This window comes from Hypomesus nipponensis, chromosome 12 (assembly GCF_054491055.1).
Source record: "Hypomesus nipponensis isolate SF chromosome 12, ASM5449105v1, whole genome shotgun sequence".
Lineage (NCBI taxonomy): Eukaryota > Metazoa > Chordata > Actinopteri > Osmeriformes > Osmeridae > Hypomesus > Hypomesus nipponensis.
In genome coordinates, this window is record NC_140372.1 from 14,898,712 (window position 1) to 14,926,233 (window position 27,522).

The following is a 27,522-nucleotide window of genomic DNA, read 5'->3' on the forward strand; positions in this document are numbered from 1 at the left end:
GGAGAATACCCATAGCAATAGAATTCCACTCCACATTTTCTAGACAAACGGCATCACGCATGCAGATTCAACTCCCATACTCTTTGATAGACGCATCGCGCTTGCAGCTAGCACTTCAGACATGACTGTTCCACAGACGAGATGGACATAAGGAGGTTTTTTTTGAGGAAGAGGAAAGTAAGTCAGAGTTGCCCCAGTTTTCCCTTCAATGGCCAAAGCACCCTTATGAGACATTCTCTGACTATAATAGCATTAGTTAGCGTTAAGTCACAAAGATCCTTCTGCAAACATTAGGATTATAGCTAGCTAGATAAGCAAGCTTTTTACCTACATCTAGCACTAGGCAATAGCATACTTTATTTACCTATTACAAGTGGAACAGCATTTATTGATTTCTTAATCTGGGTCTGAAATATGTTGTGCTTTTGGCCGGACCAAGGCGTTTGTTTCAGGCAGAAAGAAATGACAAGGATGTTTTTTCCAAGTAGCTACAAAAGAAATTGCTGGTGTTTTTTTTATTGCCATAACATACGATAATATATATGTATATATAATATATATAACAACCGTGAGCTAATCTGGAGTTAACCTTAACTAACATGCTAGCTTTTCTAACGACTGGGAAAAAAAAGAAGAAAAACCCTTTATTTCAAAATTGTCTTCCAAATTTAACAAGGTTGCTCAACTTGTAATTTTGGCAATTCGTAGCATTTCATTACTAGATGTTAGTCTGTAACATGAAGGCAAAACTGATTCAACCATTAAAACCATATATCCTCTGAAAGCTTATACCCTCAGGATGTCATCTAATGAGACAAGAGACACGTCCTTCTCTCCATATTAGTATGCTGCCCATGCATAATAAATCTTCATATGAACAATCTACATTAAGCTTATGTCAATTATCAATATGAAAAAATGCTCAATGCATCTCCATGTCTCCTGATATAGCCTAGGTGGTTGTGATTGAGTGAGTCAGAGGCAGGGGCAGCATGCAGGGGCAGTGGAGACAGCTCTGTTGCTGAGGTGAGTGCTGAAAGGTGACAGGTAGTTGAAGATGTCCCATTGCTTATTGGGAAGTTTAGTTTTCAAAATATCTGAATGTCCAGCCCCTCAGTATATGTATAACAACTATGGTAAATAGTTGTGGTAAATGCACCAGAATGCGGGAAATTGCATCTACATTTTTTATTTATTCTGGGGGACAAACCCCCAGACCCCCCTGCAAAATGTGTCCCCCCCACTTTCAAAATGCTGCTGATGCCCATGCACTACACACCACTTATTGACAAGGCACAATTGAGCCTGATCCTTTTTCTATCCTGAAGGTATTTTTTAAAGAGAAAAGATATCCTCTCTGAGCTCTGTGGATTAATTTCTGCAGTGTGTGTTGAGGATCTGTGTGTGTACATGCATCATGCACATTGTTTTCCACAGAATGTGATTATATATGTGGCGGTAGGCAGGGGGGAGTCGGACGTTGTAGAAATGTGCCCTAGTATCGCTTAGATGTGAGTGTAGATGGGGACTTCAACAACTAATGCGAGAGAGAAATGTATTTGCATTAATTTAAGTGCTTTATGTATTTGTTTTATATATTTGTTTTAATATTATATTTAACTTGAATATGTAGTTTTGGACACATTTGTGCAGAGAATTATGATACTAACTGTTCGTAAACTGCCAATTCTTTGAAAAAACTGTTCGTCCCGCGCATTGAGCTTGCACGGAGAGTGGGGCTATTCAAAGACGGGTCCGTTGTAGTGAGAGAGTGAACGCAAGCGGGAGAAGAAGGGGCTAAGCGAATCAATGCACTGCACGCAGCACTACAATCAGATGTTTGGGTTTTTTAAACAGTATTTATAATTTAAAAAAATTACATTGTGGCGGTCAATTTTTTATTGTGGTGGGCTGCCACAAATACATCTATGTATGGGAAACACTGATGTGTGACGTCTTACCTCCTCGACCATAGCCAGCATGCGCCGAGTGCTCTCCAGTGACTGGTTTAGAAAATACGAAAGAAAGACGGGAAAAAGAAAGCAGAACAAAAGAGAACGTTTTCAGATAAAGATCTGCATTAAATAAACTTATGTAATGGCAAACTGGAGTAGTTGGGGTTATCCTGGGTGGACTCCTTGTAGAATAAAGCTGAAATAGTGACTGTTGATGTACTACTATAAATTACCCTTATAGAACAAAGACTAATTCAGTTAATCAATATTGATTGTTCCACTCTGTTTCACATTGCTTTCTTTTTATTACATTCCCTTCCTTCCTCCACCCCTTTTCTCTATATCCCCCACTCTCGTACTGACTGTCTCTCTAGCTATCCCTCCTCAATTTTTTTTATCTGTAGCACTTTATCTATCCTCCCTCCATGCCCTCCTCTCTCTATCTCCCTCCCCCTTCAATCTCTACCTACATCCCTCTGCCCCTTTCTCTCTTCTCCCCCCCACTTCAATCTCTCCATCCTCCATCCTGTCTCCCCTCTCCTCCCTATGTCCCTCCCTCCCTCAGCCCCTCTCTCTAGAGCCTGTCTGAATTACATTATTTCCTCATGAATAGTTGATGGATTCATTTGGGCTGGTGCATTATTCTGGGATGTGAAGTTATTTCTCTGCCTCAGTTAATTATGGAAGTCAGGGTCATGCTGAGTGCCCTGACAGTCATATATAGCTCCACCTCTCCAGGTAAATCACCAGGCATCTTACTAGACATGGTTACAATTTGCAGATATTGCCAGATACATGGGTGTGCTTGACTTATTCAGTATCCTGTGCAATAAAACAGAGAAACTGATCTCATTAGTGACAACTTTGAGACCAATGAAATGCACCTGGCTTGGAGAGGCTTCAGGTGCAAATTTGTGTGTGCATGTGTGTGTATCTAGGTGTGTCTTTGTGTGTGTATATACTGTGTGTGCCTTGCTTGTCTCAGTGTGCGTGTGCCAGTGTTTGAGTGTGTGTCTCAGTGTTTGTAGGCCTAAATGTGTGTTTATATGTGTGTGCATGTACTGCATGTTTCAGGCTTAAATTACAGTCTAGAATATGTCACACTGCATGTGTGTGTGTGTTGCTGTACCTCATCGGCTATTTGGTCGCCCCGTGTCTGCAGGTCAGCCAGCTCATTGCGCATGTCTGCTTCGTCTGCCATAGCTTGGTAACGTGGAGGGCGTTGACCTCTGAGAGCGAAGATTGGTTACTACTGAAAAGCAGGAGAAAGTTGAGACAGAGAAAAAAGGAGGAGGGAGATTGAAAGAGAATATTCATTATAAAGAATGTACTTTAAAGATAAAACTGCTTAGTAGAGTGAATACAGCACTTGAGTACTGTTATGCTAATTATAAATGCAGTGCCAGTGATGCAGCTAGTGATGACAGTTCTTCTCAGTGGCTTTGATACCTATACTTCTCAGATCACAATTGAAAGTCTCTGTCATCTCTGAAATACTTGTTTAACCTCCACTTCATCCATTCTAGTAACTTATTCACGTCATAAAAGCAATTTCTCATTATTTTAAACAAACTGCTCTGGTACATTCCTGCAAATTATGTATCCTAAGGGGTGTTTGCTATGTTTATATTATTAACGTCTGTATATTTTTACTTTGTGCTATGCAATGCTGTAAAATAGTCTTGCATTTTCTGTATCACGTTATCATAAATATGACATGACAACTGACCGAGGAGACTCAATTCGTACAAATGAATTCATTCCTGTCGCTATATCCATGTCCTGATTTATAATGTCGTAACTGATTTGGTGTTGAGAGTTTTGTGTGGAGGTCGTTTTGACATCAGGAAACACATTAATTTATGTAACAAAAATCACTGATCTATACTGAAAGTATCCACTTTATATTGTCATTTTGTTAGCTAGCCAACATTTCATCCATAATGGAAACCCTTTGAAAGCAGCTGATTAAAGCAGTCAGCACTGCAAACTAATTGTAGCTGATAACCCTCCAGCTATAAACCTACCTACTGAAAGAACCCATCCACTTTTGTATTTTTCTTGGTTAGCTAGCCAGTATTTCATCAGTAAAATAGTCTTGGATTTTCTGTATCACACTAACATAAATACTATTATGGTTAGGGTTAGTTCTTGTGCCTGTTTTTGGCTCGCTATATCCATATTGTTTTATCTCGTGAGAGCTAGCTGAGTGCAGCTCAGTCAACTCAACATGGCCGAGAGTTGAGAGCAAAACAAGCAAAACTGTCACCAATTTTCTTTTTTTAATGTTGAAATGCTTATTTAAACAACGTCAATTGGGGCACTGCACAGTTGGATTATAAAAAGGACACCTGAAAAATATGAATTTTGCAGAGTAGCTGAAATCCCATACACACAGATAGACAGGCAGATACACAGACAGAGATTCCTTGCATTATTAGAGAGATCCTCCAATTTATTTTGCCAACAAAATAAGTGTGTTAAATTTGCTTCATATTTAGGTGAATTTCACGTTTTTATTGTAAAAAATAAAGTTCTGCTTAAGTTGTAGCGAACAAGCCACTTTGAAGGTAGCCTGGCTATGCCCTCCTACGTACTTCCGCTCAATTTGGATTTTGCTTGTGTACTAGGTCTGGGAGCTAGGCTCTGAAGTCGCTTTCGAGGAACACATTTTTTGTAGGTCCAATCAGCGAACAGAGGGAGTGGCTGAGAACGATGACGTTAATGTCGTGCACTTGTTTGAGTAGTTCAGTAATGGCGGCGGAGAAAGATGCGAGCGAAACTATTCTGCGGTTGTGGTAACGCTGCCGAATATAGGTTAAAGCCGGAGCAAGAACATTCCATGCTGAGTTTTGTTGGTGGCCATGATGTTGTGGCCCTCCTCCACACGGGGTTCTGGAAAAGTTGGATTTTCCAGCTACGGCAGCTAGCTCCGTTTCAGTAGTGGTGAAGGATTTGGCTAAGGCGAACGCGATTGGTTATGGCAAATCAGAGTGGCTCTGGGCAAATCCAATAGTTTTAAACTTCAACAGAGGACCCGCCTTCAAGGAAGTTAATGTTTGTCAATCGAGAGATCCCAGACCCTCTGTACAAATGAAATGTACGAGGATCTGGCTAGGACCAGGCACCTACTTTGAAGGTGCCATGCTTCGTCTCTGGTGCCCTCTAATATTAGTTTCCTTGAAAACAGCAACAACTTTATTGTGGATAATACACACTGGCAAGGGTGTAAAGTTTAGATGCTGAGGACATGTCCCTACCAAAGCCATGGAAAAACTAATTGTCCCTACCAAACATTGCAAGGTGAAATATAATGTTTATAGGCTATTACAGTGCCTTGCGAAAGTATTGGCCCCCCTTGAACTTTTTGACCTTATGCTTCATGCTTCAAACATAAAGATATAAAACGTTTTTTTTGTTGAAAAATCAACAAGTGTGACACAATCATGAAGTGAAATGAAATTTATTGGATATTCCAAACTTTTAACAAATCAAAAACTGAAAAATTGGGCGTGCAAAAGTATTTGGCCCCCTTATTTTAATACTTTGTAGCGCCACCTTTTGCTGCGATTACAGCTGTAAGTCGCTTGGGGTATGTCTCTATCTGTTGTGCGCATCGAGAGACTGACATTTTTGCCCATTCCTCCTTGCAAAACAGCTCAAGCTCAGTGAGGTTGGATGGAGAGCGTTTGTGAACAGCAGTTTACAGTTCTTTCCACAGATTCTTTATTGGATTCAGGTCTGGACTTTGACTTTGCCATTCTAACACCTGGATATGTTTATTTGTGAACCATTCCATGGTAGATTTTGCTTTATGTTTTGGATGATTGTCTTGTTGGAAGACAAATCTCCGTCCCAGTCTCAGCTCTTTTGCAGACTCCATCAGGTATTCTTCCAGAATGGTCCTGTATTTGGCTCCATCCATCTTCCCATCAATTTTAACCATCTTCCCGGTCCCTGCTGAAGAAAAGCAGGCCCAAACCATGATGCTGCCACCACCATGTTTGACAATGGGGATGGTGTGTTCAGGGTGATGAGCTGTGTTGCTTTTACGCCAAACATAACGTTTTGCATTGTTGCCAAAAAGTTTGATTTTGGATTCATCTGACCAGAACACCTTCTTCCACATGTTTGGTGTGTCTCCCAGGTGGCTTGTTTTCTTTAAACGACACTTTTTATGGATATCTTTAAGAAATGTCTTTCTTCTTGCCACTCTTCCATAAAGGCCAGATTTGTGCAGTATACGACTGATTGTTGTCCTATGGATAGAGTCTCTCACCTCAGCTGTAGCTCTGCAGTTCATCCAGAGTGATCATGGGCCTCTTGGCTGCATCTCTGATCAGTCTTCTTCTTGTATGAGCTGAAAGTTTAGAGGGACGGCCGGGTCGTCGTAGATTTGCAGTGGTCTGATACTCCTTCCATTTCAATATTAACTAGTGCTGTCAAATGATTAAAATATTTAATCGCGATTAATCACATTAATGTCATAGTTAACTCGCGATTAATCACAATTAATCGCACATTTTTATCTATTCTAAATGTCCCTGATTTCTTTTTGTCCCAATCTTTTTTCAAATTGTAATGCTCTTATCAACATAGAAAAGTGGTTCGGATTGCTTTGTGCAAATATTTTTTTGTTGTTGAAAACAACATTGCAATCGCCTGGCTTTGACGAGGGGGCAGAGAATTCGTATCAGCTGTGTGCTTGGCCATCAAGTGGTATTTCAGACTGGACGTGCCTCGATGATAGCTCAGTTTACAACGACAAAACACACAGATCACTGGTCTTGTCAATAGAACCATTTGGCAACTTTTTAAAAGCAAACTTTCCATTCAGAATCTTATTGGCATCCATTTCGGCATCTCGCGCTCGTCATCCACTCAAAACGTAACGTTAGCCTACTACCAGAGAATGTCTAATATCCGTAAACGGCTCTGCTACTACTCTTTAGCCAGCTCGCAAGCCAAACGAGTGTTTGGCGTGCCTGTTGTTTTGTTTCCGGTCTAGCTAGATCCGGTGTGGTGTTGTAGTTTTTCTAACATCGGTAGTTGTTGCAACAGCATGTGAAAAAAACTACAAAGTTTGCTAGGCCAAAAAGAGCGTTAATCGCGCGATAAAATAATTGACGCCGTTAATTTGGGTTTGCGTTAACGCCGTTAACTCGTTAAACTGACAGCACTAATATTAACACTTGCACAGTGCTCCTTGGGATGTTTGAAGCTTGGGAAATCTTTTTGTATCCAAATCCGGCTTTAAACTTCTCCACAACAGTATCTCGGACCTGCCTGGTGTGTTCCTTGTTCTTCATGATGCTCTCTGCGCTTTGAACGGACCTCTGAGACTATCACAGAGCAGGTGCATTTATACGGAGACTTGATTACACAGAGGTGGATTCTATTTATCATCATTAGTCATTTAGGTCAACATTGGATCATTCAGAGATACTCACTGAACTTCTGGAGAGTGTTTGCTGCACTGAAAGTAAAGGGGCCAAATACTTTTGCACGCCCAATTTTTCAGTTTTTGATTTGTTAAAAAAGTTTGAAATATCCAATAAATTTCGTTCCACTTCATGATTGTGTCACACTTGTTGTTGATAAAGATGTAAAAATGTTTTTGTTTTTTTATGTTTGAAGCCTGAAATGTGGCAAAAGGTCAAAAAGTTCAAGGGGGGGCAATACTTTCGCAAGGCACTGTACATAAAGCTCAAATAACAGTTTTGTGCTCAAATGAATGATCTGCATGCTCGCATTAACTATTGATATCCCTGCCAAACCTGAAATCAAACCTACACCCTTCCACACTGTAGCAGAGAGTCCACAGACAAAGCATGGTACCATCCACACCTTCCCCTACCCCCGACAAGGGAAGGGTCCTTCCCCTTTGTCCTTATCTCCCAGAGTAGGAGCTTCAAATTCCTGACCCAGCATGGGGTCAGGAACAGAGACCATGGTCTGACATTGTCAGAACAAAGGGAATTACTTGAAGGAACTTTCTTGTGTGGACTTACAAACATTTTCTAAAGGACTACATGGCTCATGGACACTAATTCAAGGACAGTAGTCGATGTGTTAGAATGTGTTTGTCTCATTTACCTAGAACGTTGTTAATTGATGTTTGATTATAACTTCCCTTCAGGTATAGTTAAATCAGTCAATCTTGGTATCAAAATAATTGTATCATACTAACAAAACCAGTTATGAACGTTGTATTGTTATATTCTGAAGTTTGAGCATTCCATGGACATTTGAGATAATGGAACTCAAAATTATCAGCCACTTCACACCTCTGGGCAGGTCCCAGGACAACGCCCAGGTGGAAGTAACTGACCAATGAGAGAGGTCACCTTCACAGGGATGACCCCCTGTTCTTTGGGGTATTTAACCCCCAAACGTACAATCACCCCCGCTTGTTCGTAGGATAAACTTGTGGGTGAACGCTTCACTCTCTAACCTATTCCTCTTAACCTGCACCTTCACTGAGCGCCCGGAACTTTGACGAGAGATTCCGATTCTGTTCGTTGGACATAACGAACCATTTGACTCCGTTCTTCAAACCGACAAAAGTAACTGCGATTTGCAATATTTCTTACTTGTGACATATTGGCATGTTGTGATTGAATTGTTGATGTTTGATTGTATTCTACAAATGATTGAGCAAGCCGTAGATGGGGTGACACAGACTGTGCTTCCAGTCGTGTCCAGGATTTCTTGCAAGTCTGTACCACTCGTTCCGCTGCTCCGTTAGACGCAGGATGGTGAAGTTGTGTGAGAACATTGCGTACTCCGTTATTCTTGAGAAACTGCTCAAACTTCCTAGATGTAAAGTGAGGGCCATTGTCTGACACAAGCACCTTTGGTAGACCATATGACATTTGAAGATTTGCAGTCTTCTCTGCTGTTGTCAGTTGTGTAGGCAGGACTTTGGAATAGTCATCTACTACCACCAAGTAGTGCTGCTTGTTGATTTCAGCAAAGTCCACATGTATCCTTTCCCACTGTGTTGTAGCCCATGACCAATGATGAAGAGGTGCTGCAGCAGGTCTGTTCAGTGTAGTCTCACACGCTGCACACTGACTCACTTGATTATCTCTTGGTCTAGTGCCGGTCACCACAGGAAACTTCTGGCTAATGCCTTCCTCTGTGTCATTCCTGGATGTCCCTCAAGCATATCTAACAGAAGACGCTGCCTGAACTTCGGCAGTATAATGACTCCTTGACCCCCAAAGAATACATCCCTGGTCTGTAGAGAACTGGTTCTTCCTCAAGTAAAATGGCTTGAGCTCTGGATTGGGCACAAACCTTGGCCATCCTGACAATGTCAGATCCAGGACCTTAGAGAGGATTTGGTTGTCTAGTTTCTTCTGCTATGTCTTTGGCAGACACTGGCAACTGCTCAACATGGGACACACAGAAGGCTTCATTCTCATCTGTGCTTTCATCAGCGTCATGCTTGCACGGAAGACGTGACAATGCAACTGCATTGGCATGGTCACTGGAACGTGTATACTGGATGTCATTGTCATATGCCAGTAGGATTAAGGCATAGTGTTGCATGCGGAGTGCAGCAAGAGTTGGAACTGCTGATTTGGGGCGTAGTATGGTAAAATTGTCTTATGGTCGGTCAAAAGCACAAACTTTCTTTCCATACAGGTAGTTATGGAATTTCTTGACACCGAATATTATGCTCAATGCTTCTTTTTCTTTTTTCAATTTGACAATTTCACTCACTGGATGAAAGAGTCCTTGATACAAAAGCAATTGGTTGTTCTTCACCAGGGTAGCACATGCAAAACTACTGCACCAACACCATATGAACTGGCGTCACATGCTAGCCTAAGAGGCTTCTCTGGGTCATAGTGTGCAGGACACTTGCTGTTAAGGAGACGCTGTTTGCAGGCTTTGAATGCGTCTTCACATTTCTCGGACCATGTCCATGGTGTGTCTGTCTGTAGCAGCTGGTGAAGTGGATGCAGTAATGTAGATACATTTGCCAAGAACTTGCCATAATAATTAAGCAATCCCAGGAATGATCTTAGCTCTGTAACATTCTGTGGAGCTGGTGCGTTTACTATGGCTTCTACCTTGCTTGTTGTTGGGTGAAATCCTTGTGCATCAATTCTGTATCTTAGGTACTCCACTGAATTTTGCAAGAATGAGACAAGGTGTCATCCATAAAGCACACTATATTCTCCATTCCATGAAGGATTTGGTCCATTGTGTGTTGGAACACTGCTGGAGCTGTGGAGACACCTTAGGCCAGGTATCTGAAGAGGCCTTTTTGGTGTGTGTATCGCCAGATATTGCTCTGATTCTGGATCAAGCTGCAATTGTTGATAAGCGGAGGACAGGTCGAGTTTACTGAAAAGTATTCCTCCGGCCAAAGTAGCAAATAAGTCAGCGTTTGGCAGAGGATATTCAGAGGATATTCCTCTGGGAGTATGCATCTATTCACAGTCACTTTGTAGTCACCGCACAATCTCTTCTTTGGACCCCTTTCTTTGGTACAATGACAATAGCTGCAGCCCAATCACTCCTTTCCTCTTGTGTAATGATTCCATTCTTCTGTAAGCGCTCAAGTTCTTTTTCCACTGTTGCACTCAACGCATAAGGTACTGGTCGTGACTTGTGGAAGATTGGTTTGGCATCGCTCTGCACTCTAATCTTTGCTCTGAAGTCTTTAATCTTCCCATATCTGTCCTTGAACAAGTCTTCAAGCATGTCTTGCAGTGTGAGTGGTTCAGTTTTCTGAAGGCTGAATAACTTCCTCCAGTTCAGCTTTATCTTCTGCAGCCAATTTATTCCCAGCAATGGCGGTTTACTGCCTTTAACCACCACAAGTGGCAACTTCCACTCTTGTTCCCCATACTTCACCGGCACCAGGACCTTCCCCAGCACAGGTATGATATCTCCTGTGTGTGAAGACAGGTGAATGGCAGCTGGTTTTAGTGGGGAATTCTTCAGTTGCTCCTGATAAAAGGACTCTGGAATCAAAGATTCTGAAGCACCCGTATCCACTTGCATTTTCACTGGTTTCCCAAATAACAAAAATGCTGTCTTTCTTCCTTTGTGCAGTGTACACTGTAAACAATTCCAGCTCGTTGTCATCACCATCATCGTCGTGTCCCTGGTTCCTATGACCATTTGCGCTTTGTCCCTCTGTCTTATTTTCTTGCAGACTATTTTCAAATGTCCAACTTTCCTGCATCCATGGCATGTTTCAGTGTGGTAGTGGCATTCCGTTGGTTGATGGTTATCCTTGCCATTTCTCTGAAACCCGTTGTTTCCCTCTAGAATCATCCTGCCGGTCGGAACGTGAACTTTGACCTTTCATGTGATGTTGTCTTTCACTTGAAGTATTGAAGACTTTGTTAACTGCACCTTTTGGTTTCTCAGCATGTTCTCTCAATTCTTCCGTGTCCTTGTAGGCCAATTCTAGAGCAAGTGTAATTTCACAGGCCTTTTGGAAAGTGAGTTCTTTTTCAGAGTAGCCTTTTGTGATACCGCTCCCCTGAGAGTCCACATACAAACTTATCCCTGAATGCATCATTGAGAAATTGTCCAAAGTAACAAGTGCTCGCTAGTTTCTTCAGTGCAAGGATATATTCAGAGGCTGATTCATCTGGCTTTTGCTGTCATTTGTAGAATCTGAAGCGTTCCGCTATCAAGATAGGCGCCGGCTTGAAATGCAGTGACCTGGCTTTCGTGAGGCTATTGTAAGTCTCCTCACTGACTTTTTTCACTCTTGTGCTTTCAAATGTTGTGCCTTGCTTAGCATCGAAAACTATTTTAGCAGCTAACACTTACGGTTTCTTCTGAACCAGAAAACATGCGAAATCTTGCATTTTGGAGAAGTTATATTCATCAAACATCTTTAGTTTTCATCACTGATGCGGATTAACTTTGTTACCTCGTCGCCACTGTAATATTTGTAGGTGAATAAAGTGTACACGGAGACAGAAAGAAGGTAAGTCTGTTTGTCGTTTACTTAAGATTCAAATGCTGGTATGCAAGAAGTGGTGTGGCCCATACAGGTACCGTTATTACCCTATACTATGGCCAACATTACCGTAGAACATGTAAACTACTCCATAGTGTACCTCCAGCATGCAAACAATCTGGCAGCTGCCTCAGCAGATCCAACAAGACACTAACATGGTGTTGCATTTTCCAGTGGAATTTAAAAAAATAAATACATACAAAAATTAGCCTCAAATTATGTTCTGGCCCAGCATGTAATCTCTTAGAAAATAAATTGGCCTGAGGCCAAACTTCCTCCTTACAGCCTCCTCAGGGGTCCTCTCCTGACAGCCTCCCAGTCTGTTAATGTCAGTTTCCATACAACTCAGTCAGTTGCTATACAACTCTTCTCCCTCTAGTCCATCAATCCCCTCCTCCAAGCCCACAGGATCTTATGACCCATGAACCTTTAAGATTACTATAGATAAATCATATAGAACATAATGGACCGCTTTGTTAGTTAGATCATAATCTTCACCTAAATAATAATCTTAGACATTGACAGCACAGATAAACATTATATAATTTTTAAGTAGCCTATATCTTATCTATATCTGTACACAACTACTTTCCTGTTAATTGCAGTCCCCATGGTAACGGGCTGTATGACAGACAGGTGTGTCAATACTTTTAGGAACATGGTAAAACATGGTATATCTTAAAAACACGATCAAACAAAGTGCTGAACCATTCTATCTTGGTTTTAAGGAGGACCGTCTGTGAAGACAGACACTCTCCAAATAAAATCCAACAAACTTTGAGCACAGCGGGTAAATTGCACTATTGTGATGCATGTCAGTTTTTTCTGTGCTTGATTATTTGTGTTATTTATGAAACAGAATTTGAATGAAATGTGATTTAAAATAATAAATACCGTATTCTACAGTCCATTAACTTCATAATGGTGGTTTATATTCATATGGAATGCTTTTGTTCATTCTGTCACACTTGGGAATATAGCCGAAATTTGGCAATAAGTAGGTCACAGAGGATTTTGATATGAAGACCTGCACTACAAAGTGTAAATTGATCATCTTTTAATCCCAAGAGCGACATGATATGGCCTCTGGTCTTTGCTAGAGCAGAGAGGACCTATTGTCATCTGTTTGGAAGTGAGCTGAGTTTAACGTTTTTCCAATAAAGTGGGTTCAAAGAAGAGCAGCTGACCTCTGAACGTCTCCATACACAAGGCTGGTCAGGTGACATCATGTGTGGATGTCAGATGGCTTCGAGGTCATCCGTCATCATTATGCTGGACCTTTCTGCAGCGTTTGATACGGTTAACCACCAGATCCTGCTCTACAGACTTTCTGAGATGGGCATCACTGGCACTTCACTCCAGTGGATCTCATCCTACCTCTCGGGAAGATTCTACCAGGTCTCCTGGGGAGGCAAACTGTCAGACACCCACCAGCTCTCCACCGGTGTCCCACAGGGCTCCGTCCTTGGACCCCTCCTCTTCTCTCTGTACACCACTTCACTTGGACCAATCATCACCTCCCATTGCTTCTCCTACCACTGCTACGCTGACGACACCCAGCTGTACCTGTCGTTCCCCCCGACCGATCCGGGGATCTCAGCTAGGATTGAAGCCTGCCCCGCAGACATCTCCGCCTGGATGACCGAGCACCGCCTCCAGCTGAACCTCGCCAAAACAGAACTTCTCATCATCCCGGCTAAACCTTCCATCTCCCACGATCTGTCAATCACCCTGGGATCTGTGACGGTGACCCCCTCATTCTCTGCCAGGAACCTTGGGTTTACCATGGATGACGAGCTCTCCCTCACGGCCCACATCGCCGCAGTCTCCCCGGTCTTGTAGATTCACCCTTCCGAGCAGTGAACGGGACTGCACCCGTCTACATCAAGTCTCTCCTGCAACCTTACACCCCCACCCGTCACCTACGGTCTTCTTCAGACAACCGCCTGGTGGTCCCACAGCTCAAGACTGCCCGGTCCCAACACAAGTTCTTCTCCTGCCTGGCCCCCCAATGGTGGAACCAGCTCCCCACCTCCATCAGGGACACTAACTGTCTCCCCACCTTCAAGAAAAGGCTCAAGACGCACTTGTTCCGGGAGTACATCGGCACTTAAGAATGCTTGGCTGGACTTGTTAGTTTCCTCCAGGATCACAATGACTCTTATTGAGTGACTTGTTGCTCTTGTAGGTTAGATATAACGAAGTTAAGTCTTGTACTTGCTGTGAAATATTTTACTGTTGATTGTTCTTCTACAGGCACAGTCCTGCACTTTTGTGGTTCATGTTGTTTTAATTTGTAACTTGTATAACTGCATGCTCTTATGGGTCTTCCCTTTTGGCACTTGTTTAGTTTTTTCACAATGTGTGCTTCATGTTTTGGCTGCTGCAATGTTTGGGACTAACTCGTTGTTATGATCAGTGACCTATGCTCTTTTGTAAAGTTCTCTCTTGGAAGTCGCTTTGGATAAAAGCGTCTGCTCAATGAATAAATGTAAATGTAATATCTCTCTCCCAATGCCTTCCCCCCACATTCACTCATTGTTCCGCGAGTCATCAGTGTGTTGTGAATAGTTGAGGGTGTGCCAGTAAGACTTTTTTCATATAGCACATTTCATACAGGAATTGCAGCTCAAGGTGCTTTACATATAATCAACAAAAACAAGTGATAAAAGTAATAGATCTAAAACATATAACAAACAAACCAGACTAGCCGCACTCTATCTACAGTCTCTCGAATCCGTCTTAGATCCAAGCTGCACTTGCAGTTTTCACATATATAACAACCCAGACAAGCCGCACTCTATCTGCGGTCTATCGAATCCGTCTTAGATACGAGCTGCCACTTGCAGTTTCCGCACATAAAACAACCCAGTAAAGTAGTCTACAGCTACAGTAAACAATGTATTTTAAATGCCTCTCATTTATTTTCATCTCTTTCTTCTGTCATTTAATTTCTCTATTAGAAGTCATCTCTCTCTTTACATTCTCTTATTTTTTTGCACTCGTTAGCTCTTTTTATACCTCCATTATTCATTCGAATCCATTTACTCTCTATTCTTTTCATGATCATGTAATTTATCTACTTTTCTGCCCTTTTTTCTTTTCCTTCTTAACCTTTCTTGCTCCCTCTCTCTTTTTACATGCTTATTTTACTATAGCGTCAATCCACAGTTTGCATGGGTTAGCCCTAACCCTAGATTTGTTGCTGAGTATGCAAACTAAAACCCAAGAGAGCAGAGGCACAGCATGCTGAGACCCAGACAAATCTGTGAGCTAATGTTTTATTTACTCTGGCAGATGCATTTGGCCACCTACCAGTTCAGACAGATTTCCTGCTTTCACACACTGGCTGCAAAGCGCCCTGAAGCATCACAAAGCACTGCAAAGTGCCACGATTGGCCACAAATGGCGTGAGGCGGTTCACACTAGACATGCATTTCTCCACACCGGTCACCAAGCCTTTCACCTCCTCTGAGCTTTCCTTTTTCACATTTAAAGCTGACATAGTACAAGCTATATTTAGCAACTTTTAGTTTTTTTTGCCATAGTCTTTGTAAAATACGTGCTGTGGGTCATACAGCTCCATGTAGGCCTATAGTCTACTTCTCAAGTTCGATGATTAAGTTAAGTTTGTGTCGACAATCTTCCCAAATTTCTCAACAACTTTTCTCCCAACCAACTATAGTACCTTAGGCAACACAGCAAGTAGATACAATTGCTAACTTGATGTGGAGTAAGTGACTCCATATTGCGATGGACTTGGATAATTTCAAACGTATTATTAATGCCCCACAACTTCAGAATTGCATCTCCTGAAAAACAGATATTGATTGTCCTTAAAGTAAAAATACTGTCAAGTCCGTCGGCATAAGTAGAAAACCTCAAACAGATCCAATTTCCCTTCTATTACCAATTGATTTAGATTATTATAAATTGCAACACTCTTTCATCGTTAACACAACTTCTCCGATGGTATTACTGGGACGAGATTTACTAAGTAAATTGAATGCAACTATCTTATGTTCTCAGGATGGGATAGAAGTTCACATACCTCCAAATACAGCCTATCAACTTTTCTCCAATAATGTTCAAATATATAACATAGCTAAATCTATTTTATTGGACATGGAATTCATGAAAACATTATTGGAATTAAAAAGTTAGCATCTTGTAATGTAGCTACAGCTGCTAGAATTGTAAACCTGAAACCAGTTGATTTAGATTTTTTAGATAAACTTGTAGATCCAGACACCTTACAAGAAGTTCCAAGGAACATATTTATCTCACCACCTGGAATTCTGTTATTATAGAAGAATGCTTCTGATATCATCTTCTTTTGTGTGTGTGGTGAGAAGTGATTTTACAGATGTTACTCCATTGATTTATTATTTTAATCAATACTTATTAATGCCCCTAGATCATGAGGAACATCATAAGTGTTGTGTCATCTGGACGTATGGGTTGGAACCTACGCATATCTTTGTCAAACCACGCATAATGATTGCATGAGGTACCTTCTAAGAGTGCTCAGATAATGTCATAGCAGGAGAGCCCTTCTACTCCCGACATCATTTATGATACTGTTATGGAGACTATGTTCTCTGGTAAGAAATTCTTAGAAGCCACTGTGGTGCAAAATGGTGATTAAAATACCTGAGATGATGTACAATCCAAAGTTGAGTTTTATTATAAAGTTGAGAGGAATGGAGTGTGTGTGTTAGGTTATATTTGCGTGTGTGTGGTTCTGCAAAGAAACAAAATACAACAGAGATACTTAGCAATCATACTAATTGGCATCTCACAATATAAGGCTAGCGACAACTTCACATTAATAATAGGAATATTCTCACATTGAGCTTCTCACATTACTGAAGTGACACTACTTCCTGCATTAGTCACATAATCTATCACATTCTAGCTGCTAAACAGCACAGGTAATTGTTAACATGTCACTAGTTAGCTAACAAAGATTACGTCCGCATTTATACTGTTACCGCAACACTGGCATCAATTGAATATACACCCGCGATCATAAAACGCATTAACAACTTAAATGCCGTGTCTAACAAACACAGACTGATAACAGCATAACTAAACATAACAAATGAGCATTATAAATACTTACAGGTATCTGAACGCACACAATTCCAACACTCTCTCACTCAAATCCTTAAACTAAAATATTAACACCCTATACTTCTGTATCGTCAGTCCACTGATCTGCAACTGTCCCCAGACTGCACTCTGATTGGCTGTACAAGTGGAGCCATAAGGGAACGGAATGAGGGAAGTTCACGGTCTAAGGGGCAAACCATCAGTCCTTTGCAACAGTTTTAGAACTGCTCCTCCTTGCAGGAATAAACAGGTAAAGACAAATTATTCTGATCTCAGACTTTTAATCATAGAAATTCCACCAGAGTTTATTGCATGGAAAAGGGAATAAACTGTTGAAAATTATATGGTAAGAGTCTGGTAACACCACGGAAACAAACATCTTTTACAGTACTTTCCGCAGCACTTTTCAGTAACAGCTGCCGCCTAAAGGCCACATGATGCGACTCCATTTACGGACGGGCAGGCGGGCGGATACAGACGGATAGACTTCATTTACGGTTCTCCCTAGGCTGTGGGTGCTAAAAACAATTCACCGTCAGAAAAGTAGGTGGCGCAACGTTTTTTGTCAAAGACGACCTTAGGAAACCGTCTTTGTGTCGAAGTCGTCGTCGAGTGTTTATTTACCTAGGTTATCGAGAAGTCGGAGCAAATTGACAAATTAGCCATCTCATCAATAAAATACGCACATTTTCAGCATCTACACTGCCCATTTCTCGTCACATTTTAATTCAGATAATGATCATGTACTGTTTAGCTGAAATATGAATTGTAAAAACTTACAGCAATGGCGTGGTAACCGTTTCTTTTACAGTCCCTTCATTTCTAAGTATTTACGTAAAAAATAAAGGGTATGTTTTGTATATTATTGGGTAATTACCTATTGGTATCAAGGTGGTAAATACAGAGATAATTCAAAGTAATTACGTATTAACTAAATGCTAACGTGCTGATTATTACTGGGTAATTTTCACTATTAATAACTAGCTAAAGACAGAAAACAAAATGTAGTATTTACCTGGAAACGTATAAATGTTACTATTTAAATACCGCTGGTAGTAAGTTGGTAACTACAGGAGATACATATGGTAAATTATAATGTGTTATCGGGTAAATACCACTTCTACTTAGTAGGTAAAAACGGCCAAGCTCCACCAGAATTACTAAGAAAAAGCTCTACTATTACCCTGCAGCTACCTAAGGTTTATGTCGGTAACAGTCCACGTTTAATTACAATATAAGATAGTACTTTCCAATAAAATACCTTTTCAGATATATTTATCGATGATGGCCACACTCATTTACTTGGCTGGAAACAACCTCCGCGGGAATTTTCCTCTACTATCATGGTAAATCTTCTTGGATACTGGGTAAGTTATTGCACATGTTTGGACTATTTACTCAGTAAGTAAGCTAAAACCGTACTGTAAAAGGAAGCTGTGTTTATTTCCATGGTGTTATCAGGTTCTTACCATATCCTTTGTAACTGAATATTACTTTGTGAACGTTACCCTTATTATGAACTTGTAATATACGTTCCACAGTGATACCAGGTAACACATGGCTATTTACTCAGTAGGTAAGCTGAAACTGTACTGCAAAAGGAAGCTGTGTTTGTTTCCATGGTGTTAAAAGGCTCTTACCACATCATTTTCACGGTTCATTCCCTTTTCCCTCGAATAAATACAAACTTGGATTATGTTACTAAGAAAAACATGACACCTCACTCTGTAAATTGTAAAATAATTTTAAATTAAAGCTCCGTTTTCATGGCTTGACTTGAACAAATACGAAGGTTAAATCACAATTTCCCCAATAATGGCAGTCAAAGCTATTGTGTTATTGTCAACATTTAGTTTTCGGCAGCTGAGGGTCATGCTCCTGGTGTGCCAAACACAATAGCTGTGGACAACATCCTCTGGACTGAACTATATGACATTACATAAAATAAAAATATACATTACATCATAATCACACAGTTATATAAATATAATAAAGTTAAAATAATTCTCTAGCTAACTACAGTACATTTTGCGCTACAGAAAATGTGGTTTAATGTTATTTTACGCTAGCAACGTGGACGAGCAATGGCGACTGCTAACATAATAAATATTGTTGTAATGCTAGCCTACTTGTGCTAGCTAACTAGCACTAAAGCTAGCTGTCTAGCAATGTGCTTACATTAGCTATAGGCTAACTTTATTATCAAAATACTATCATGTGCATTGCTATCAGTCTATTACCAAGAAACTTATATTGACAAAAAGTGAAAGCCAATAGAACGCTCCATTACAATACCAGTGCCCAGTAGCAGCACTACGTTTCCGCCATTTTGGAGTGAAAGCAACTCGGCAGACCACTAGCTTGCTGTTGCTTTTGGCAATATCAACTGCCTTGTAAAAAAAAAAAAAAAAAAAACTGAATGATGACAATACAGAATAACGTAATCATAGTGATCATCAAATCCCTTTTAACAGTTTATTTCACAGACTTACAGACAAGTCTTTTTTTTTAATTCTTTGAAGCGCATTTTTCTATTGCGCTGAATTGTGAGATTCACTGATTTTGGGTGTCCAAGATATGATGGATTCTGATCTGTATCAAGAGTCTAGCCATGTACAGGGCTTGACATTAGACTGTCCAGGAAAAGTGGATTTTTTTGTAGGGAAAGGCTGGAAAAGAAATGTACTTGCCCCACTTTATGTGCCACTCATTACGTGTATCTTATCGACTTTATTTGACCGAATTCTGCATTAGCAAAACACAAAAAAATTTGCTTTGTCCCAAGATCTCTACAGACCATGCAGCTAATTTAATGCTCAACACTTCAACGGGGGCGTATTACTTGAAAGAGGAATTATTTACTGTGTTGTCTCAGTTACACTCTAAGGGGATACTGTGACTTACTAAAGTAGGCAAATGGCTAGTACATAACATTTCATAATAATTTCGGTAAATCAAGCAGCGCTGATTTGTAACTAACGTTAGCTAGCATCGACTAATGTTAGCTAGCATCAACATTGGCTAACAACTTCCGTAGGCTATCCTCAGTATTTGCAAGCTAGCTAAACTTATACCATATCTATAATAATTTGTAGACATAACAATGGATTTTGCCACTAAATGTTGGTGTTAACTTTTTATTTTTCCCAAAAATTCCCTTTCTACCCGGCAAAAGCTGATTTCCCAAGGGATCCTTTAAAAGGTGTAGAGCTAGCTATAATTTAGAGTTGAACATTAGCTGATATTTCACTACGAGAATTTAACCGATACAAATGCTGCTAATGCTTGCTGGGTACACAGCTGCCGATGCTTGCCAGCTAACGTCAACACAAAAATATGTAAAATTATCTATTACCTATAACAAGCTAGTATGTAGCTAACTATCTGTGCTGTTGTCCAGCAACTAAGTTGGAATTTTCACTCCACAATGGCGCGCTACCGAAGCTTCCCCTAGTGACTGTTACCAAAAAAGCATCAGAGTGTCGCCTCTTGTGCTTCTGTACTCTTTGCTATTACCGTCCATTAGCTGCCAGTAGAACGATGATTGGTCCAGACCATTGTTTGAGGCCAAAGCTAGCCATTTTAATCTTACGATGCGTGACATCTGCGTCCAAAGTTTTGCTTGTGAAAAAAACTAAGTTCCTGAGTGCTAATACAATTTAGTCTAATTTAACATCTGTTTTAGTAGTATGGCATTTACACAAATATTACTTCAGAGGACCGCTCAATGTGGTAAAAGCTTAATAAGATGGCTCCAGAGGGAGAGGCTGCTGGCAAGGAAAAAACTATGCCCAGTGTGTGCAACCACTTCTAAAGAAACAACACAACCACAGCATCCTTGGCTACCACTCAGATCAATCAGTTATTCTGTATTCTAACATATTACATCAAATAGGTAGAATCTTAGATATTAGTAGACTGTTTTATGTTACAGGAGCTGTAGAAAGACAAACCATAGGGGCCAAACTCATACTGACATGTTCTATGGTACAAAGTTATTTGAGTTTTGAGATTTTATATGGAGGTTTGTATAGATTTAACCTTTGTATTTGTTCATGTTTTGCTATGGAAACAGTCTTTCTCAAGCATTTGCTGCATTTTGGAAACAGGAGATGAGCCCCTGGTCTAATGTGCCACTTGGCTTGAGAAACCCATTCTCAAAGACTTACTTTTAGTCATTATTTGGGCAGCACACATGCTGAATGCCTTTGGTGGAATTCAAATGAGCCATTTTAATCTACATTAATCGGTAATACCCAATAATACACAAAACATACCCTTTATTTTCTACGTAAATACCTAGTACTTAAGGGACTGTAAAAGGAAGGGTTACCATTTAGTTTGCTAGCTAACACTCTTAAGGTGACTAACACACAACTCAAAATCCACACAACCTCAAAAACAGATTTAATAATGCTTTTTGGAACTACATACATCCCCCAACAGAGTCAATTGTGTCCTGTTGCAAGGCATGCTGGGAACCAAGAGTGTCTCCGCTATAATACTGTAGGGTTCTGTAAGACATTGGGTCAACAAACAAAATTAAAGCAACATTTCTACTCGTGTTTATTGTGTTGTATCAGAATGCCTGATACAACACAATGTTTTAAGTATGGTAATTAGCTTTTAAGACACAATATAAAGCATTTCCAAATACCAGGAACTTAAAACAGCATTTAAGTCAATTCAACGCAATGTTTTAAACATTGTGAATGAGATTTCAAAGTAACATGATTAACCTAAGAAGGAAAAGACGCCACCAAGTGAGTATGACAAGTGATTATGAAAAAGTTCAAAAGATCTTGAAGATTGACTTCATAAATGTGTTGCTGAGAACATAACGTTTTCTAGTCCACCACTTAATGGCAGGTAGCAGTTTTGTTTTATGATTGCCAATCAAATAAATATTAATATTTACAGAACAGTGCAGTATTATCTTGTCTATCCCACAGTATTCCCACCCATGGCGACATCAAAACAAAACAAAACAGAGGTAAACAACATAGGCCACTCAAATTTTCATTCACTAATACTTAAAACATTGTTTTTTGAGTTGGCCTAACTCCAAAAGTCAACATTAACATTTGATAGCCGATTCCCTGGCCTGAATACATCAGCTGCAAACATTTACATTTAGTCATTTAGCAGACGCTCTTATCCAGAGCGACTTACAGTAAGTAACAGGGACATTGCCCCGAGGCAAGTAGGGTGAAGTGCCTTGTCCAAGGACACAACGTCATTTGGCACAGCCAGAAATCGAACCAGCGACCTTCAGATTACTAGCCCGATTTCCTAACCGCTCAGCCACCTACCTCCCTAAACATTTATCATATTCTCATTAATATCTAAATCTAGCCAAGATTACACAATGATGTGGCAGATAATATTTTAAAAAGAAAAACTCCGGCATTTAAACCAAAACATTGTGACAGTTTGTATGATTTGAAATGGTCATTTATTATTACACTAGCATTTCATTATCACGGCAAAAAATTGCACTGCACTGAACTGTAAGTAAAGTACAAAAAAGTTAAAATGACAAAACCTGTAATTATTACTTGTGAACAAATACCAGGGACAGACTTGGGGGGAAAAGTGGTCTGGGAGTTACACTGTCAGACCGGCCCACAGTAAATGGCACGCAGCCCACTCAAAACACGGCGCGTTGTCCACTCAATACATCGCACATATCGACCAGTCATTGGCCTACATAGGATTATTTTGTATGATTACAAAGTAATTACATCATATATGTTTAATTTCTTACGTTAAACTTCCAAAGTCTGTAAGAACAGATTTCAGAAGACACATCAGAACATTTTTGAAAAATCGTCACCTTGAGTGTGTATACAGATCGCAAGGAGCAGTATAAAGCTCAGTCAGTGTTTCTAGACTACCAAAGGGCTTCGAGCAATTCATACGTATTCAAGCTGTGACGTGAAGTAATATGAGATGCTGACGATGTCAGAGTAATGTCAGAGTTGGTAATGGAAGTGGGCCGGTATTTTGGACCATCCCAATCCCGTCGGCCCACCAAGGATTCTCCCGGTATCCCCGATGGCCAGTCCGACCCTGTTCACGTCTTACGTGAATTACATTCTGTCATAGCAGTTAGAGGTGGGCGATATGGCCAAAATCTTCACGGTATGAGTAATTTTATATCACGGTTTCGGTATATATCACGGTATAGTAATTGTTCTGTAAATATGTAAAACAAGACGTTACTGGCTATTATTTAAAGGCAACGACAGTACAAGGGTGCCAATTGGCTGATGCAAAGTCATGCCATCAGTATGGTGACCTACTCACAGCTCAATACGGATCCGTAATGTCCTCCGACAAAAATTTCAAAATTAGCGAAAGCGATCAGTCTAAGTTTTACTTTCCATATCTAACTTTGGTTTTGGCGTCTCAATCTTAAAGCTTAGTCAATACATTAAAGCCTCAGTTTGATATTTCCCGGCATGAACTCACTCTCAGTTAGTAAGTAGTTAGCCTTCACTAGTCATCCTAGATCAAGAATGCTAGCAATGCCACCAGTGTAATTTTACAACAATAATTTTACAGCACGAGACATAAAACTTGAACAACAAATCAAATTGGTTACCTGCAGAATGGGTCATCAAATATATAATCAATCAGCATCTGCATGGATGTGCTCCCCTTAAAAAAAATACACTCTACATCGAAAATTCCGTCAGACCAACGTAAATGTGCTTCAAGGTCAAACGAAAATAACAAATAAAATAAAATTTGAACTACAATTCTAAATATCGCAAGAATGCAATTTATATGATGGCTTATATACAATACAACAACCAGCAAAAAAAATCGAAAGTATACCGTGGTTGAAACGGTATAGCCAAGTCTCTCCCGGTAGACACATTTCTATCGTTACACGGTATATACTGCCCAGCCCTAATAGCAATGATAGCAGTCACAGTGATGGCAGTCACCCAAAAGTAAATGAGGTAAACAAATCCTTTCTGTTTCCTCTTCTGAGACTATGCAGGTCACGTGAAAAATTATCCAAAGACTCGTACCCGAATGAACAAACGATACGTTCACCTCCCAGGCATGTCTTCAGGTAAAAGATTTGTTCATCTTCTGACTGAGTCTTTGGGTAAAAGATTTGTTCATCTTCCGACTGAGTCTTTGGGTAAAAGATTTGTTTATCTGCCGACCGTGTCTTCGAGTAAAGGATTCCTTCATCTGCCGACCGTGTCTTTGGGTAAAGGATTCGTTCATCTCCCAACCGTGTCTTCGGGTACGAGTCTTCGGATGATTTTTCACGTGATCTGCATAGGTTCAGAAGAGGAAACAAAAAGTATTTGTTTACCTCATTCACTTTCGCGTCACTGCTAGGTTTAGTATAGTAAGACGAAATTAGATTTGTTCACAAGTAATAATTACCTTTTTTTTTTACTTTACTTACAGTTCAGAGCAGTGTGATTGTTGGCCGTGATAATTCAATGCTAGTGTGATAAATGACCATTTAAAATCATACAAACTGTCATGATGTATTGTATTTATTTAATATAAATGTAATGCTGGAGTTTTTGCAAAAAAAAATATTATCTGACACACAAATATGCAATTCCCTTCTATCCTACTCACATTTATCTTGGCTGGTTTAAGACTCGTACCTGAAGATAGGTCATGTGAAAAATGATCCAAAGACTCGTACCCAAAGACACAGTCCAGAGAGGACTTGAATAACTTCTGTTTCCTCTACTGTGCCGCAACAGTCCCGATTCACTGCCACGAGAAAATGAACAAATCGTTCACGAATAACACATCACTAACGTCCACACTCACAGACTTTGAGGCGCGTTCTCGCTATGTCTGTGAGCACTTAGGGCTGTCCCACCGTCAAATCGTCAAGTGCGCGAGGGCTCTTTCACAGAAATTTTCAGCCCTTTTTGCTGGTCCTCCTTTTTGCAGACTTTGGCTAGGGAATTTCCCACAATTCACCGCGTTGTGACGTGAAACACGAGGGTTACCAGGGAAGCCTGGAATCAAGGAAAGTTTCGGTTGGAGCAACCAACCCTGACGTAAACATAGTTAGAAATAAAAGTTAACATGTAAGTTCAAACACAAAGCTCACGGATGGTTAATATAGCCAGAACTCTGTGTATCCTTTGATGATAAATTTAAATATGCTTTAATCAGATTTGATCCAAAAACATCACCATTTTGCCGATAATGCAGCAAAGTGCTGTCCCATTCCAATTTATAGCATTTTCAGCCCTTGCAGCCTCTTGCACTCAATCACTTACAAGGTGACGTCAAGTAAGTCTGTCAGGGTTCAGAGCTTAGGGTTTAGGCGGGACATTGGGATTGGGCCTTAGTATCATAATTCGCAAAACAAATTTGTCCAAAACTGATACATTCAAGTTCAATATAATAATATTCATAGTTAAATACATTCTGCAAATATAACAATATGAGTCCAACGTAATGTTAATATTACATAAAGCTAATAAAAACTATTTTGCAATCAAATTCAAGGCCAAAAAAATGCTTTCACGCTCCTTTCGCATTGCTTGTTGAAGCCCCTATCTACACTCACATCTAGACGAGACTAGGACCTAGATTTGGGCTAAGCCCCTAATGTTTACAACATCTGGCTCTGCTCCTACCTACCACAAATATAATCTAATTCTGTGGGAAACACTGTAGTTGCGAAGCAATAGTCATCTTTTTTTTATACAGAACGTGAGTTTTTTTTAAACTCACAATTAAACATTTAACAAGTACTATGGCTAAAGGTAATCTGAACAAGTTTTAACCTAAATTGTTTATTTTCTTTGTGGCATATTATTTGAAAATGTTCAAAAATTAACAAAACAGTTAACCGGAACTTTGAACCAGAAACTATGATTTTGGATTAGACCAACAAATGAAACGATCGTTTCACTTTTTTTAGTGCAGGATTCCTAGAAGCTAAGCCTATAAGGTCAGGTGAAATGATCACCGTTATCCCTAAATTAATCTTGACCCAGACCCTAAATGTTTATGCTAGGTCTTATAAAATATATTTTGAGCACAACAATGGGTGTCCATTCTATTCAGGGCTATCCTTCATACCTAAAATACATGATATTGGTCACAGAAGGAACTCAATTATGTAAATGATTAACAGAACAGGGTACATCATGAACAGATAATAATGCGTTAGCGGATCTATTGACTGTGATTAACATTACCACATCAAACTCCAAGATTTCCTCCACAGTATGCTCACTGCATTTTACAATCAATGGTCACCATCATCACTTATGCATTACGATGTCTGTGTGAAAGTGCATAAACCCACACACACTCGTTATGCCCATGTACTGAATGACTAAAGGCCTACACTCATTTAAGTTGGCAGGTAAATTACAGCAAAAAACACCAGGCCCTCTATGAATGAGATAAGCAACTCCTCAGGTGTGTCTGTGTATGATAGTATCTGTGTATTTGTATGTCTGTGTGTGCCTATATCTACTGCTCCATGGGTCATGGGGCCATCTGGTCCCTATCCGCCCACACAGACACAAACACACACTGTCGTGTAAACCCTGTGGATCCAGCACATGCCTCTGGCTTATCCCGACAAAGCTTTACAAGACCTGTACACACAGACACACACATACATACAACCCCCCCCCCACACACACACACCCCACTCTCAAGCCAAATGCCTGCACATGCTCATTTATTACCACATTCGCAACCTGCAGACAGTAAACTGACCATGGAGAGCAGCTCACAGCCTACAGCCAGAGTGAGATGGTCTACCTACTCCACACACACGGCCACACACCATCAAGAGGTAACGGTACAATGTCAGCCAATCTTCCACCTCTGGAAAATAGAGTAATACAAACCGCAACACAGTGACAAAGTTGCTGCCTGTCTGAGAGCATGGTAAGTCTCTGAGCCACTGTCACTGTTGGTTGCACTGCACGTTGCAGCCAGCGTGAGGGCTTTGCTAACATACTGTAGTTAAGAGGAAGTGGGCTACAATGCATATACTAGTAAATATTAGCCTGAGTGTTATATTCAATAGGTATATGTTGTACATACATCGTCTTTGCTGGAGTAGGGCTGAGGCAGATCCAAGTATCTGGGGTCATGGTGCTACTAGGCCGATCTTGAAAAGGCATGTGAAGTTAACATACATATTAGCTTAATCTGTCCATGGATTTTTAAATTGTTTTATTTTGCAGATATCTTAGTTACAAAAGCAGTTCTATGTTTGTGTAAATGGAAATCATTGATATCATGTGAGGAATTAGCTAGCATCATTGACAGTTATTTAAATTTGCCAATGACTTGATTAAGCCTCACCATTCATACCAACAATTTTGGAGATGTGCTTACATTTACATTTATGCATTTAGCAGACGCTTTTATCCAAAGCAACTTCCAAGAGAGGGCTTTATAAAAGAGCATACGTCACTG

The 27,522-nt window shown here is 40.3% G+C and overlaps 1 protein-coding gene across 2 annotated transcripts in view; it reads right to left on the reverse strand.

The window, feature by feature from the left end:
- Positions 1-27,522, reverse strand: part of snap25b (synaptosome associated protein 25b) — a 63,971-nt gene that overhangs the window by 20,935 nt on the left and 15,514 nt on the right. For both annotated transcript variants that reach the window (XM_084667796.1, XM_084667797.1), the window contains 2 exons: positions 3,085-3,207; positions 1,962-2,003 (listed from right to left, as the gene is read on the reverse strand). In XM_084667796.1, the coding sequence (XP_084523922.1) occupies positions 1,962-2,003; positions 3,085-3,156 (114 nt within the window). In that variant the 5' untranslated portion in view covers positions 3,157-3,207. The remainder of the gene's footprint in view (positions 1-1,961; positions 2,004-3,084; positions 3,208-27,522) is intronic.